The 16,617-nt window shown below is 38.2% G+C and overlaps 1 protein-coding gene across 1 annotated transcript; it reads right to left on the bottom strand.

The window, feature by feature from the left end:
• Positions 1-12,103: 12,103 nt before the first annotated feature.
• Positions 12,104-16,387, bottom strand: LOC148999353 (protein NRT1/ PTR FAMILY 2.7-like). Its single transcript, XM_089141228.1, has 4 exons — positions 16,136-16,387; positions 15,818-16,035; positions 15,171-15,703; positions 12,104-13,351 (listed from the first exon to the last, which is right to left on the bottom strand). The coding sequence occupies exons 1-4, from the start codon at positions 16,251-16,253 to the stop codon at positions 12,499-12,501; spliced, it is 1,722 nt and encodes a 573-aa protein (XP_088997354.1). The 5' UTR covers positions 16,254-16,387; the 3' UTR covers positions 12,104-12,498.
• Between the last annotated feature and the right edge of the window lie 230 nt (positions 16,388-16,617).

The following is a 16,617-nucleotide window of genomic DNA, read 5'->3' as shown; positions in this document are numbered from 1 at the left end:
AATCATGAACAATAATAATAAAAGTGCGAAAGATAACCCATAGATCCAAATAAGGAAAGAATGAATTATATATAAATCAGAGTACTAAGTATAATCAGAGTGTCTAAAATAGATAAGTAAAGTGAGGTGAAATCCCACTCTACAACCAGCGGAAAAGTAGTTCTAAAAGAGAAGAAACAGGATAAAATCTAATCCCAATAGCAGGTACAATAGGTAACTAAATTGTTCTCAACTTTATAGACAACATCCCTATAAGTATAAATCTCATAAACAGCACAAGGACGCTTCCACTCTATGGTCGGACTAAGCATCGTAGGGAGCATAACCACTCGCGGGATCTTCAGTGTAATTGTTGTAACCGCAATCACCTTCCTGGAGATATGCCTCTTCTCCTTGCGCTTCTTCATACGAGCCGTCATGATATTCAGAACCTGTAGAATAGTCTAACAAACATTGTACAATAAAGGAATGAGTTTCAAAGAAACTCAGTAAGGCAGTTAAATCCATAATAACATAAATGGCAAGATTACAAAACAAACATAGATGCAATATGGTATGAGACAAACTATGAATGTATGAATCTAACTCTATATATGCTGGTCTCTATTGGCAGACATGCTTTAAGTCATAGCACCGTACTTCTTTAGGAAGGTCTCAATCACTCATCATCAGTTGGTAATGGATCCGGCATCCCTCGGGACATTCCATGGCTGGGGGTATAGGTCACCACTCTCTCACATAACCATTGGTCTAAGTACCGGCGCATGTCAGGGTAAAGCCTAGCCAAATGCAAGTCTTCTACTTAGTTACATCAAGTCAGATCCAGATACTTCCATTCCTAGTCCCTGACGATCCTTTCTGGTATCCTTCACACTAGAGTCCTCATAGTCCCTGACTACGGACTCATCAACCCTATTGGTCATCCACATATGGTAAACGGGAAGCTCTCACGTCCTCTCACGGGTTGGTTACCGGTCTTGAGCGCCCATGAATCCCCATTGCTACCACGGGTCGTTCGGTCTCAATACCCCTCCGATTAGGGTCTGACATAACGGGACATCCTAGCCCAACACTACTAGACAGTCCTAGATATGTCATCCAACAGTTTAGGAAGGTGTCCAGAGGGCATCTCCGGAAACATCCCATAATATTCCGGTAGTTGTCCAAGGACAGAAGTGTCAAAAGGACACCTCTCCTTTCCAAACCATACTTAAGCATACACAAGCATCAATTCATAACATCACATATATGGTAACTTCATATATGGAAAGAAATCAATAATTACAATCAATTTGTATATAACTGGTAAGTAAATCATACATGAGTCAATTCAATATAAATAAGTAATGCTACTGATATCAAAACAGTACCACAGTAGTATAACATTATAAGAATCTAATTAAAGAAATAACTTAACAAGATTCAAATATAGAAACTAAGATATGCAATTTATGTTGTTAAAGAAGTAACCATCCTTACCTTTTATAACTTGCAAAGGAATCCTAAGAAATCAAGTAAGATCTTGACAAACTTGAGAAGAAGGTCCTAAACAAGTGCATACAACATATTAGGAAAGATCCCTAACATAAAAGATACCAAAACATCCAAAACAGACCAATTCTGGAGTTGCTGTACTCATTGGTCGAGTGGATTGGTCGACTCGACCAGTCAGTCGACCAATGCAGACAGTAGCCTATAAAATCAGAGTTTTGAGATATAAAATCCGAATTTGGTGGTTCAAAAGGGTACTAATCAAGGGGTAAACTACATTAGTAGTATCCTAACATATAGGGGATCTCAAAACACTAATCAAATCAAGTCATCAAGATACAAATTAGGAAACAAAAAGTTACCATAATTAAATCAATCATGGTTCTTGAAGAATTCAAGATAGAAATCAAAGGCAAGAACAATAGGAGAATGAATCATTGATTCAGGTAAAGGTACCATGAAAAGCATACTTAGATCTTCAAGAACATAGACCTAAGAGCATAAATCTAAATAAGGAAACAAAACCTACCATATATGTAACTATCATGATTTATGAAGAAAACATGGTATGGTAGAAGAGAAACAACTAGAGATTGATAGATCATGGATCATGAAGAGAAAACACAGCAATTGACTACTAACATGATCAATATAGTAGATCCAAGAAGATCAGAATTCAAATCAAAAGATAAACAAAGACTAGATCATGATTTGATCATGATTCCTTCAAAAGCTTGCAATGATCATGGTTAAGATCATTGCTTTAGCCATTAATCCTTAGGAAGATCATGAGAGACAAGTCCAGAGATGTTTGCAACAGAGAATGCAGCATCTCCTCAACTGTCTCAACTCAAAAAGGAAAGAAAAACAGAGATGGAGGAGAAGAAGAGAGTGTAGACATACCTTTGATGCAAAAGGAAGAGTTTTGACGAAGATCCGTCAAGAAAAACACCAAGGATGCAAGGGAGATGACTTGCAGAGGTCTTTGGTTCGTTCCAAAGAGTTTGGAGGCAGAAAATACGAAGTAGACTCGAGATTGGACTTAAATAGAGCAAGCAAGACCTAATTTCCAAAGACAGCACTCATTGGTCGAGTGGATTGGTCGACTGGTCCAGTCGACCAATGCAGACAGCAATTCCAAAACAGGGAATTGAAGACCCAGATCAAATCCAATTCTAAAGGGGTTTTGCACACATATCAAGTGACTTACCTAATAGGTAGAAATGCCTTCAAACCATGATAGAGAGCACTCCAAGTCCATCAACTAATCTGATCTTCATCAAGATTCAGTTTCCATAAATAGAACTTCATCATCAACTCTCATGGATTCAAAGCCAGACACCAAGTCCTCCACTGGGATGGCCCAAAGCTGACTTCTTACTTTACTTCGAGTCACTGGACCTACAAATAACAAGGTTTCCGGGTCAAGGTTAGGGCTGGGTTTTACAGTGTGTACTAGGATTAGCTCGACTCATGTATTGTCTACCATGTACTTGATACAGAGATTTTTTTTATTTTATTTTAGACACTACTTGTTACTTAAGGAAACTTAATTTTTGTAGAAGGCTTAGAACGTTTTGATCGTCTTCTTTCGATACAGAGATTTTTTAATTTAGAAACTACTTGTTACTTAAGGAAACTTACTTTTTGTAGAAGACTTCGAACATTTTGATTATCTTCTTTATTCTTTTAGTTGTAATATTTTAGTTTTGACTACTCTTCCGCACTTTGATTATTAGAGTTTACTTCTACACTCTATTACTCTGATGATTTGACATCTGTCACATCCACCCTAAGGGTACCCTATCTGGATTACCCGGTGGAGTGATCCACAGCCCAAAAGATCAAGTTTAGGAACGATCATATCCATTTAGCACAATAATTTAATCAAAAGCAGGAACATATCAAGATTTTCAAATAACTTAATAATAAAAGTCAAGGAAGAATCTCAAAAGAATCACAAAGAGCATCAGAGTGCGGAAAGATACTAATAAAATAATTAATCAAAATGTGAAATGAGGCGGAAACCCATTCTACAATAACAACGGAAGGTAGATCGAGATAAGGTGCAAGTTACAACCATTTCTTAAAAGAAGGGAAATGAAAGGTAAACAACTAAATTACAGTTTCTTCTAACTTATACAATGTTCCCTAAATAATAAAATTATAAGAAACTAGGCCAGGCCGCATCTGCTCCTGACAAATATCAGTTTCAGACTGATAATCTTTATCAACGTATTCACCGCCACTAGTGTGGTACGAGTTACCAACTTGGTCTTCGAAGTGTTGACTGTCACAGTCAACAGTAGTACTACCTGCAGAAAAGTCTAACAAAATATGTTGCAAAAATGAATGAGTTCAAAAGAACTCAGCAAGGTAGTCATTCCATAAAACATAAGCCATATGATACAAACCATAACATGATGCAATATGATATGAAACACATGATGCAAGTATGGTTCTAACTCTACGAATGCTGGTCTCTAAGGTAGACATGCTTTAAGCCATAGCACCATACTTCTTTGGGTTGTCTGTCACTCCCCCTCAATCATACAAGATATCTTGGGTCTGCCGGGGTAATTGGGTAAAGTCCTCATCAAACCATGGTTGGGGATTAAGTCACCACTCTCTCACGTCACCATTGGTATAAGTATTGGCGCATGTCACGGCGAAGCCTAGCCCAATGCAAGTCATCTACTCAGTCATATCATGTCAGATTCGGATACTTTCCCTATGGCACTGACCAACTCGAACTACGGACTCATCAACCCTATTGGTCATCCACAAATGGTAAACGGAAAGCTCTCACATCCTCTCACGGGTTGGTTACTGGTCTTGAGCGCCTGTGAGCCCAGGTCTATCCATTTGCAACCCTACCAATAAATTGCCCCTTTCGGGTATCCGCAGTATGGTTTAAGTCCTCTCATGGAGTGGTTACCGGTCTTGAGTGCCCATCAACCATACTCTACCACGGGTCGTTCGGTCTCAGTACCCTTCCGATTCGGGTCTGATACAACAAGGATTAGTCCTAGCAATACACGTAGACAATCCTATGTATTTCATCCAATAACCTAGGAAAGTGTCAATGAGCACCTTCGGAGAACATCCCATACTATTCCCTCCGATGCCCAAGGATAGAAGTGTCAATAGAACACTCCCCAATCCCAAGTTATACCTAAGCAACCACATACTCAAGTCCAGCATCTCACATACATTTGATACATCATCATAATAGAAGTTCAGTCATAAGATTGAAATGATTCATCATAAGTATAAGTAACAATAATAATTAATCATTATAACAAGAATATATGAAATCACTATACTATTGTTCTAAAGCATGTATAACAGTCCTATGATGTTCAAAACTAATAAAGAGACCATGTTTACTAAGTATAAACACCAAAACATAAGTTCATAGCCTATGTGTTTATGGAGATAACCATCCTTACCTTAATCGAGTCGAAAACTAATCCCAAAGATCACTTAGAATAGCCCAAAAGTCAATGTTGGTACCCTAGACAACATACAAGTAACATCAGAGAAGAAAACAATCGAATCGGAGGTCAAACGAAGCAATTCGGCCAAGTACAGGGATGTTACCATCTCTTGGTTGACTGGCTTGGTCGACTGTCAGTCGACCAAGACTTGTTAACAATGGGAAGAATTGAAGATTTGGTCCGAAATTGACCTTCTGGTGCTCCGATCGACACGAAATTTGGAGAGCATGATTATAACAATATGAGGACACCACACACCAAATTTCATGACGATCCAACGGTCCAATTGAAAACCCCCAATTTGAAACCCTATGTTCTATATGCTAAATATCAAGAATTGAATTGGAATTGATTGTATTTGCAAGGAATGATGGGGACAATTAAGGGAATGATAAGAACTAATTTAGAATCATGAATTCATAGTAAATCAGACCTAGCATACATCTACACATCAGTTTTGAGTCAAAGAATAGATTGAAATGAAAGGAATCATGGAATTGCAATGTAAGTAATCATAATGAAAGTATATCATAGCAAGAATGAAGTGAGATTGATGGAAATGAAAGGGGAAGCTCATGGCCAAATGTTTGCAAGGTTGCAACACTTCAGCCATGGTCCCAAGAGTAGTAATTAATAGGAGATTGAGTAGATTAGAAGAAGAATAAGAGGAATCATACCTTGAGTTGATGATTGAGGTGGAAAACTAATGATTGGAGTCAAGGATCTTCACAAACACCAAGGGGAGCCCAAGAGAGTCTCACTTTTCATTCTCTGGAGTGCCAATGATCAAGGTAAACCCTCATTCACAAGTTCCAAAAAGGTAGGGTCAAAATGGTAAAGATTTTTGTGATTTTCGAATTCCATCACTGCTGGTCGACTGGCTGGTTAACTGGCCAGTCGACCAAGACATGAACAGCAACTTCGGACAGGGATTCGGAAGGCTATACAAGGTCAAATTGAGTGGGTTTTTCTTCTACAAGTCCATCAAGAAGTCTAGTTTCGGGAAATACCTTTAGATTGAGCACGGGAGTTCATTAGGCTCACCAACTAAGCTCACCTTCTTCAGGCTGCAGATTCAAAACTAACACTGACAATGCTCTCAAGTGAGGGGCATCATCGACATTGTCCAAGGGCTTAGGCTCCGACACCAAATCATTAATCAAAAGGATCCACTAGTCTCTATTTCCCCCACTTTGGGTCAAACACCATGTCTTCCATAAAGAGGGCTCACAAGGACAACTTCCATCATTTCGGGACATGGATCTACACTAAGGGAAAGATCAGATATGATTTCCTAAGGCTCTCAAGGTAAAAACACTGAAATCAAGGTCCAACTTCAGGGTCTAACATCAACCAAATCTTTCTTCACCCAAAACAAATAGGGTGCCCCGGGCTAGGTTTGGGCTGGATTTCACAACATCACTTCCACACTCTGATATTTGTTTTGAGATCCTTCTGAGATCCTTACTTTGATTATTCTTTTAATTACATTAATGCATTGATTGATTCGTGCTCATGATTATACTATTGTGTGGAGTGGAAGGATGATTGTCTGAGATTTGATCTTTAGGGTTGTGAGTCACACTTCCAAGTATTCAGGTAGGGTACCAGTAGGGGGGATGTGACAGATCTCCTTGGTTTCTCGTTGTGGCATGTGTTTAGGGGCCTCTAAGATGTTACTCATACTTTTCTTCATTGCTCTTTTGCTCGCAGCTGTTGGAAGTCCTTGTTAGCATGGTTCGATATGAGTTGGAAGTCTCACTCTTCTCTTCTAGATAGTTACAAGTGGTGGAGATAGCAGGCTAATATTTCGCCTTTAAGGACTGTGTGGTTACATGGATGCTTCTTACTTCTGTATTATCTGTGGTTTGTTCATAATAAATATAGATATGAGGAGGGGCTACTATCTAAAGACTGAGTACTGCATCAGATCTCCTTTGACCTCATTCATCATGATTATGCAATTGATAGCAGAAAAGTCTCTACAGCGGTTTTTGCCCAATCGCAAGCAATGGGTCTTAAAATCTCGAGCTCTACTCCACCTTAAGAAATTTTCTAGGTATCACATTTTGTGGGGTGGTTAAGCTAAATGTGAATGGCTGCCCCTTGGGCAATGCTGGCATGGCTGGTGTGGGTGGCTTGTTTAGAGATGAGTCAATAGATATTCTTTTTAACTTCAGCTCTTTCTTGGGTATTAAAACAAATTTTGAGGCCAAAATGGAGGCCCTGATGCAGGGTATAGAGTGGGGAATAAAGTTAGATGTACCATGGTTATGGATTGAGTGTGACTCAGTGGTTGTCGTGGTATTGATTCAGCAAAGGAAGATTCCGTGGGTTTTCTTGCAGTGCTGGAGAGGTGTTGAGTCCTTTCTTGCTAGTAGACCTTGGGAAATTTTCCATTGTTATAGAGAAAACAATAAAGCTGTTGACTTCTTGGCTAATCGGGCTACGAGATGGGTTCTTTAGATGTTCTATACACCTTGGACAATAGCGATAAGGAGTGAATTCAATCTAGAGGCATCTGGTTGTTCTTGCTTCAGCTTTTGATATGTGATTTGGAACCAGTGAGGCTGGGTGTAATTGGGGGAAACTGATGTCGCGGGATTGAGGGTTGGTTCATTGATTGTATGATTTTGTTTAATCTTTTTGCTTTTTTAATATAAATGTCCCTTTTAGCAAAAAAAAGAATGTATTATTTAGTAAATAACTAGCAAATACAATTTGACGTTAATTTTAAAGGTCTAAACTTTTATTATTCTAATTTTAAAATTTGCCTAATCAATATGGCAGCCACAATGTTGATATTAATATTTTTTTTCTGCTGGAAATTTGTTTTCACTCCAAAAAATCACAAAGAAATCTCGTCGAGACAAGTTTTATCTTTTCTTATATTTTTATGTTTTTCAACTAATTGATTCCTGTTCGACAAAGGATAAGAAGGTGAGACAAATTTAAAAAATTATTTAAAAATTAAACTTCAAAAACAATTTAAAATTTTCTTTTACTTTGACTTAAGGGTCAATTGTTTATGTTTTGATACGTCAACAAAAAGTTTTTAACAAAATTATTGTCACACCTCTAGTATAAAATCAATGTTGATGCCTATGTCTATATTCTCATTGCCACCCCAATAATTAATATATTTTTTAAATGTCTAACTTATCTTTAATTCATTATTTTTCTCATAAAAATTGGATTCGAGATGAGAAGATTGATACCTGAACCTTGGAGTGGGAATAGAACATGCAATCTCAGTTTCGCCATGATAAGAACAATCATCCTTGCTTTGCTGGTTCTGGGGAGATATCAATAATGGTGTCAAGTTCCATTTTCGAATGGTGGTGACCAGATCCCTAGCAGGGGCGGACCTACTAAGGGGTCAGGGGCCTCCCCGAAATTTTAGATTTTTTTCATAATTGCTTGTATTTTCTCATGTTTTATGTTAATTTCCTTTATTTTTCCTGTTTTTTCTCTTCTTACATGTGAAATTTCACTATTTCCCCCCCCCCCCAATATTGAGAATAAATTTTAAAGGTAATAATGGGTATAAATGTCATCTCTATCTAACAACTAATTCCTCAATCCCTATTTATTCTCCCCTCTTGTCTCTCTCACATTTTTTTCTTCCTATTTATTCTCTCATCTTTCTATATAAACGTGGGTTAAAGGAGATTTTTGAAAAAAATCCTTATTAGATATTTAAAATGTCATTTTTAATTAGAAACTCCTCAATCTCTATTTATTCTCTTATATCTCATCTCTCTTTTCTCCTCTCTTTTATTCCTATTTATTATCTTCAGTTTATTTTTGCATATTTATTCTTCTTTCTATAAACGTGTGTTAAGGAAATTTTGGAAAAAAATCTTCTTCACAATTGGGTACTCTTTCTCTTTTTCAATTTATTTATTGTTTATATTTTTCTCATTTTTTAAATATTTTTTAGTTTTATATTCTCTATTTCTTTATTTTTTCCGCAATTTTGTTATTTGATTTTATATTGTGAATAAAATGTCTATAATTAGTAAATTAACTAACTACCATTAGTTTGCATCTCTTACCTTAAAAAAAAATGGTTTGCATTTGACTTTTTAGGGTTGAAATCATGTGTAATTTTTTTTGTGCTCATGCTTTAATTTACCTATTTTTGTCAAATATGTGTGGGCCCCACAAAATATATGTGGACCTATTCCTTAATATAGTAATATAATTCATAGGTGATACCCCCAATGGGTCTTATAAGGGCCCACACAACATGTGTGGTGAAAAAACATTGGTGCTTCCCTAATCCGAACTTTTATTCTTCGCCCCCCCCCCCCCAATATTGAATCCTGGTTCCGCCACTGATCCCTAGCTAAGCTTATGAAAGGGCTTTCCTTTGGCTTCATATTGAGATAATAATGTTCTCCCGCCCAAAAAACGGCCAAGCTGAAGGCATTAACAACGGCGGATAACCCAAACCCCCAAGCCCATCCAACGTTATCCTCTACATAGACGATGGCCGTAGAACTGATGACATAGCCGGTGTATAGAGCGAAGAAATACCAGTTAAAGAAGATCTCCTCTGGCTTTGTAAACTGATATGCACTCATCGTTGCTGTGGTGACTCCTGTACCTCCAAGCCCTATGGAAGTTAGAGTTAAGGCACTGTATAGAACTCCCGGTTGAAGCCTGGGGGTTCCCCCAGTGAAGGGCTTAGGGCATGTAACATTGTTATTAAAGTTAAAAGAATTATACCCTGCATGTGTGTTTGTTACATAAATAAAAGAATAAGGAAAGACCAACACTTCATCCTTCGAGGTCAAGAGTTAGAACCTTCTTGAGGCTAGGGCAAAGCCTTACATTATATTGAGACTGAGAATTGATACAAAAAAGGCCTAAGATGCGGATTAAGGATCTTGAAACCTTTTATCTCCTGGCATAGGGGCTACCAACATTAGAGGCCCAATAACCCATCAACAAAAGGATGGGATTTTCATTCCTCCCCAAGTTTGGTAGTCCCAAAAAAACAAGAGACCATGGTGAAAGTTAATATATTTTACAGCTAATTGTAGACATCCAGGTGAATCATAATATGGCTCAATTGGCAAAGATCGAGGTCAAGATTTCGAATATCTTTGAGGCCTATCTCTAAGGATGTAGTTAAGGTACGCATAAACTGCCCGAAAAAAGGGTAAAACTTTTTCTTTTCATTAAGGATGGAGTGATTGCCCGCTCCTATCTTATGTCCTTGGGCTAGAGTTATTTCAATAGACTCCCCAAGATGCGAAAGCATCTAAATAAAATCCTCCATGTCGGACTTACTTCTAATCATTTCCATCTAGATGTCTTACATGCATTCACGTACTTAAAAAATTCCTATACTCAAGTTTGATGTCCACACTAATTAGATGAGGATACATAAGGATTCTTGTACAAGAACAAGGCTCATTTGTTTGCAAGATAAAAAAGGGGTGAGGAAAAAGAAAAAAAAAAAGACAACAAAAGAAAAAAAAGAGAAAAAAAAACAGTAAGATCCATAGGTAGTAATTGGGTGAGGAAATAGAAAAGAAGAGGAAATAATTTTTTGAAAAAGTTATAATTGTGAGTCCCACTTTTATTATCTCTTTCTTTTTCCCATGAAGTCTAGAATTTATAAAAGAAATGGAGTGAAAAATAACATGCCACGTGACAAATGACAAGCTTCTTTAATTTAAGAAAGATTGTCTACTCATTTTTCCACCTTATTAAGCTAAATAATTCAAAATTTAAGATTGTGTAAAAACATTTACTTTTTTTCACCCCTTTTTCCCGGATTTTTATTTGTAGTAGCTGGTTGCAGCCAACGGTGGTGATCATGCCACGTAATCAAAATAAGATAAAATAATTGAGAATCAAATGGCGGGGTTTACTTGTAAATACTAGTTTTTGTTTTCACATTTTAAGGGCTTAAAGTTTATTAATTTACAAAATCAGACCCCTCATTTACACGACTCCCAAATCCGCCTCCTCTCCTCTCCTCTCCTGAAAATCCTATTAGCAACAATGGTTTGGGTTTCATTGGAGAAAGGAGGTTGAGTGGAGGAGATGGAGAACAAGTCGAAGCTATGGTGTTTTAAGGGGAAGAATGATCTGAACTCTGTTTCAGATACAAGCATCAGAAGCGGGCTTGGCAAGCTCCATGGAGAAGGGCTGGTGCTTTGCTTCAATTGGAGATGAAATTCTTCGAGACATCCTCTTGAGGCTACCAGCCTCCTCCTTGGCGTCTACTGCCTGCGTTAGCTACTCCTAGAATCGTCTCTACAACCAAATCCTCTCTCGCGCCAAGCTCCTATCTACTCTCTCACTTAACCCCCTTCTCGAGGTATATGTTCCAATTCAAACATATTAATTGCCCTAGCATTCCCGATGTTCACATCATCTGGTGAGGATCCTTGATCGGTTCTCTCTCTCTCTCTCTCTCTCTCTCTCTCTCTCTCAATCACTCATTCGATCCTTTTAATTCTCATTTTAGATTGCTGTAAAAGAAGTTATCGATAAAGTTCTAGCAAAGTCGATTCGACCCCATTTCCCATCTTTGATTTCTAATTTAATGATCTCAGAAAGGGCAAAAATAAAAAAGAAGAAGAAAAGAAACCCTTCTTGATCTGTAGATTTGAACTTTGAATTTGTTTCGGACACCTACCCTGTACAAAATGTTAATCGCATCTACCAAGCCCTAGCTTTTCAGTCTCGTGTCCCCAGGCTTTCGCCATTCATATCTGTGTTGGTTGTTGTTGTTGTTGTTGCCTTGGAATATTCATCAAGTTTGGCAAAACTTTGGCCGGTTTCTATTCTCGAGGGGTGGTAATATTCTTCATTTCCTCTTTCTTCCACCATGGGGATCTCTAGTTCTAAAAAAATCTGAAATGTACTTCTCCCTTCGATTTCTAATGAATTTGACAGTTGAATTCTTCTTCACACTGGGGCTTCTTCTTCTTTTTTAAACATCTCCTCCACTCAACTCAATCTCTTTTCTCCAATGAAGCTCAGACCGGTTGTTGCTAATAGGATTTTCAGGAGTGAAGAGGAGAGGAGACGAATTTGGGAGTCAGGTAAATGTGGAGTCTGTTTTGTACATTAGTAAATTTTAAACCCCTAAAATGTAAAAATAAAAAATATTATTTACAAGTAAACTCCACCATTTGATTTTCAAACGTTTGATCTTATTTTGAGTGGCACGATAACCACCGTTGGCAACAGCCAGCAACAACTTATGCAATTAAAAATGCTACTAGCATATGACATTCCATATGAGCCACCATGGCCATACTAGAACTTGACTCAGACCCCACTACCTAGAACCCATCCAAACGCAATCCACAGAGTCTTTTCAGGGACGCATAAGGAAATCGCATTTTAAAACTCTAAGACATGTGATCCTGAGCTTGAACTGGGTGCTTGAAATCCCAAAATTGTTTTGTTATCAACTACAGGCGATAGGGAAGACCACAAAATGAAGAGCTTAAGATGCATCAGTAGCTAATAAATCCTAAAATTTTGTAGAACGGCTGGTGGTGTGAGTTGTGTTCGATTCATCACTATTTTGATACTTGTATAACTTGGCGCACGTAAGGTAGTAGACAAAGTTGGCGACTCCTATCACCACCAACATCCAGAATAGGTTATCCATTCTCCCGTGATTGATATTATCCGGCAACCAACTGGTAACTCTTCGAACCAAATCAATTACCGCCGTGCTTAGATAAAAGCCGATCGCGACGAGCAATGAGATCATCGCAGTAGCCGTGGTTCGCAATGACACCGGAAATTCTTGATAGTATAACGATACTTGTCCAGGAAAATGTAATGCTTCTCCGGCACCGACGATGATCAGTGGCAATGCCAACCACAATGCTGATATCGGTAGGACGGTGGTTCCGGTCTGGTTTTCGAATTGGTTGGATCGGACAACATGAAGCCGCCTTGACTCCACAATGGCAGACCCTACCATGGCCATGATATTGAGGATGTGGCCGAGTCCTATTTGTTGAAGTGGGGTCAGTGAGCAACCGGTGAGTCTATGCCACGTTGAAGGGAGGAGACGATTGATGATGAGGATGGAGATGGCCGTGGAAAGGAGAGAGAAGACAAGGAAGCTGCCAGCAGGGATTTGAAGGTGGGGACCCACGTGGCGATCCATGGTGAGAGCTTGGAGGATTGTGAGGCTCATCTGAACTCCGATTGGAGTGCTCAAGAAAATACCACTGGACCAAAGGGGGAAGAGCCGTAGTAGGGTTTTCAGGTCCTCAACTTGCTCCACCGTGCATAGCCTCCACGGCTTTGCGATTGACCCGTCCAGTCGGATATCACCCTCGGTTTTCATTGCTGCGCGGTTCAGAAATCTGCACCAAATTGGACATTTTATGAGTTTCAACTGGATTCTATTCAAACAAAGCAAGTCCGGATCATTTACTGGTCTCAATCATATATAAGGATGGGCCCACAAGGGACCCACTCTCCTCTATGATTCTTGTCGCCTGTAATTTCTTGTAATTCCTATTTAGTATTGCGACAAGTGTTTACTAATTATCAAGGGTCAGAAATAAGATTCAATTAGAAACTGAATCTAATAAATCCCTAAAATTTATCATAATTTCGTTTGTCCTCTTTTCTTGAGGCTTAATTTTAGGGCTTTATTAGATTCCGTTCTTAATTGGATTCTAATTATAATCCTTAGATAATTAACCGCCACTTGTCGCAATCTTAGATAGATATGATAAGGAATTGCAAGGTGTGGGAATTGTAAAGGATATGAACCCCTCGTGTAACCTTATGTATGATTTATTTTGTTAGAACTCAAGATGGACCCATCCCTGGCTCAATCATAGTTATATAGAGGTAAAAATTTCCTGGACCCTTAAACTAAAGACCAAATAGGTGATTTTGCTTGGGTTCATGTATTGAACCATTCAACGAGATATCTTGGACTATTGGATCAAAATTTTGGTTAAGATTTCGATCTCAACCATTGAGAAACGAGTGGTCGAAATTGGAACTCTACTAACATGCACAATCAGACAGCCTAAAATCATGTTGAATGATTATTACAGTGAACCCAAGTAAAATCCCCAATGGACCCCTGAAACTGACTAGAAATAATATAGAAATAGAATAAAAATCTCTTTTTCGACTGAAAAAATAATAAAATATTATTTGGGGATGACTCTTCATGGGAAGGTATGAGCTTTTAATACGTCGTCTCACCAGTGCTACTCAAGAGACTCAGAGCAGGTAGCAGATCGAGACTTCACTATTACAGTTCAATTTTAATGTGTTTTCTTAATTTTTGAGCTGGTGATAAGATCGAAGAGACAACCAGATCTCTTTAAATAATTGCTAGAGTCATTGAAGCCAACTATATTTGACTGGCTGCAATAATGGTTCCAAAAATTTCAGGAACCGTGCAAATATCTTGCTTGGGAATACTCATTTCTCTAACTAGACATGAAATACTAAAACCAAGAAATGAGTAAAACCAGTAAGAAACAGAAACATTGGCAATTTTCTTATATAATTCCATAATCTTCGCTTGCAAGTAAAGCCTGCATAAGAAGTATATCACAACAAAGCAACAAGGATTTCAACTGAAAAAGTAAAGAAAAAAGGTGCCACTTAATTGGTTTCAAGCATGATAGACCCTACAATGACATCTCCGACAAAGCCATTTTGATTTTGTTTAGTTTTTTTTTTCTGCTGGAAATTTGTTTTCACTCAAAAGTTCCCAAAGGAATCTTAAGTTGAGACAAGTTTTCTCTTTCGTTATATTTTCCATGTTTTTTAACTAATTGATTCTTGTTCAACAAAGGATAAGAAGGTGAGACAGGTTTCATTTTGTTTTAGACTCTATTTTAATATTTTAATTTAACTATTTATTTTTTAAAAGAAATATTTAACTCATACAGTCTTTGATCAACAAAGGAAATTATAGAAGGCAGTAGTCATCCGATTTTTTTTCTTGGTCACACAGCTTCCACGCCACAATTAAACAATCTTTTATTTCGTCTTAGATAAATATATCAAAATCTTGTGGGATAATGACTGAACTTTCATTACTGATATAAAATTAAATTTTTAAAAGCAATTTAGAACTTTTCTTTTACTTTGACTGAAGGTTCAATTGTATACGTTTTGAGACATCAACTAAAAGGAGAAGATTGATACCTGAAGCTTGGAGTGGGAACAGAACTTGCAACCTCAGTTTTGCCATGATAATAACAATCATCCTTGCTTTGCTGGTTCTGGGGAGATATCAATAATGGTGTCAAGTTCCATTTTCGAATGGTGGCGACCACAACCCTAGCTAAGCTTATGAAAGGGCTTCCCTTTGGCTTCACACTGAGATAATAACGTTTCCCCACCCAGAAAACGGCCAAGCCGATGGCGTTGACGGCAGCGGATAACCCAAATCCCCAAGCCCATCCAACGTTGTCCTCTATGTAGACGATGGCAGTAGAACTGATGACGTAGCCGACGTAGAGAGCGAAGAAATACCAGTTAAAGAAGATCCCTTGATCCTTTGGCTTTGTAAACTGATCTGCACCCATTGTTGCTATGGTGAATCGTGTACCTCCAAGTCCTATGGAAGTTAGACTTAAGGCACTGTATAGAACTCCCAGTTGAAGCCTTGATGGGGGTTCTCCCTGTGAAGGCTTTAGGGCATGTAACATTGCCGTTAAAGTTAATAGAATTATACCCTGCATGTGGTTTTATCACATAAATGAGATATTAAGAATAGACTAACGCTTCGAGGTCAAGAGTTCAAATTTTCTTAGGAGCGGAAAAAAAGTGGTAATAAGTAAAGAGGTTACCAGGAGAGAGACAATAGAAGAGAAGGTGATTACGGAGAAACAGCCCAATAAAGAGTCGGCGAGAATGGCACCGGCGATGGGGAAGAGACTGGTGCAGCCGCTGACGACATTGGAGATCTGGGCAGCGTCGACACTCTTCACGTTGAATTCTTGAATCAGATATACGATCAGGTTTGACGACCAACCCCCAGATGCTAACGTTAGAGCCAGTACTCCAACTATTCAATACAGAACATGTAAACATTATAATTGTCTTAACAGGAAGGAAAAGAGAGAGAGAGAGAGAGAGAGAGAGAGAGAGAGAGAGAGAGAGAGAACCTGTGAAGAAGGGGAAGGTAATCCAACCCCCTCGTTTGGAATCGATACTGGTTGCTGGTTGGGTTTCTGTGTGGGAAAGATCGCCACTGAACTGCAGTTGCGACCCAGTAGCTGCCATGATTTCTCTTTACTTAGACAAGGTAAGGGAGATAATTAACAAAAAATGAAGGAAAATTTGATACTGGATAGACTGCAGAGAATATATACCCCTTCAATTTATAGATTCGTGTTATGTAAAAGTCCAGTGAATAGAGAGGCTAATACTGAGGCTGGATCTGGGAAGGAGACATATTTATGAAAACGAAAGGGATATGTGATTGGTTACAATTATATATTGGTATCATTAGACTTTCTTTGCATTATTACTACGTAGATTAAAAGTAACATAGGGTTTTCATCGTCAAAGATATCATCTTCACTCTTACTCTACCAGCATTAAGGGGGCTAGCTAATAGCGGATTCACATCCTCTGTAATTTCTTT

This window comes from Hakea prostrata, unplaced genomic scaffold (assembly GCF_041222555.1).
Source record: "Hakea prostrata isolate BN-2017 unplaced genomic scaffold, UWA_Hpros_2 contig_13, whole genome shotgun sequence".
Taxonomy (NCBI): Eukaryota; Viridiplantae; Streptophyta; class Magnoliopsida; order Proteales; family Proteaceae; genus Hakea; species Hakea prostrata.
Note: the sequence above shows the minus strand (reverse complement) of the source record. Positions and strands in the feature narration are given on the sequence as shown.

What these genes read in the sequence shown, in the direction of transcription:
- LOC148999353 (XM_089141228.1), bottom strand. Translation starts at nt 16,253, where the DNA reads ATGGCAGCTACTGGGTCGCAACTGCAGTTCAGTGGCGATCTTTCCCAC. An exon ending in TACCTTCCCCTTCTTCACAG is followed by an intron (nt 16,036 to 16,135) that starts GTTCTCTCTCTC and finishes TGTATTGAATAG; the next exon opens with TTGGAGTACTGGCTCTAACG. An exon ending in GTTCCCACTCCAAGCTTCAG is followed by an intron (nt 13,352 to 15,170) that starts GTATCAATCTTC and finishes AATTTGGTGCAG; the next exon opens with ATTTCTGAACCGCGCAGCAA.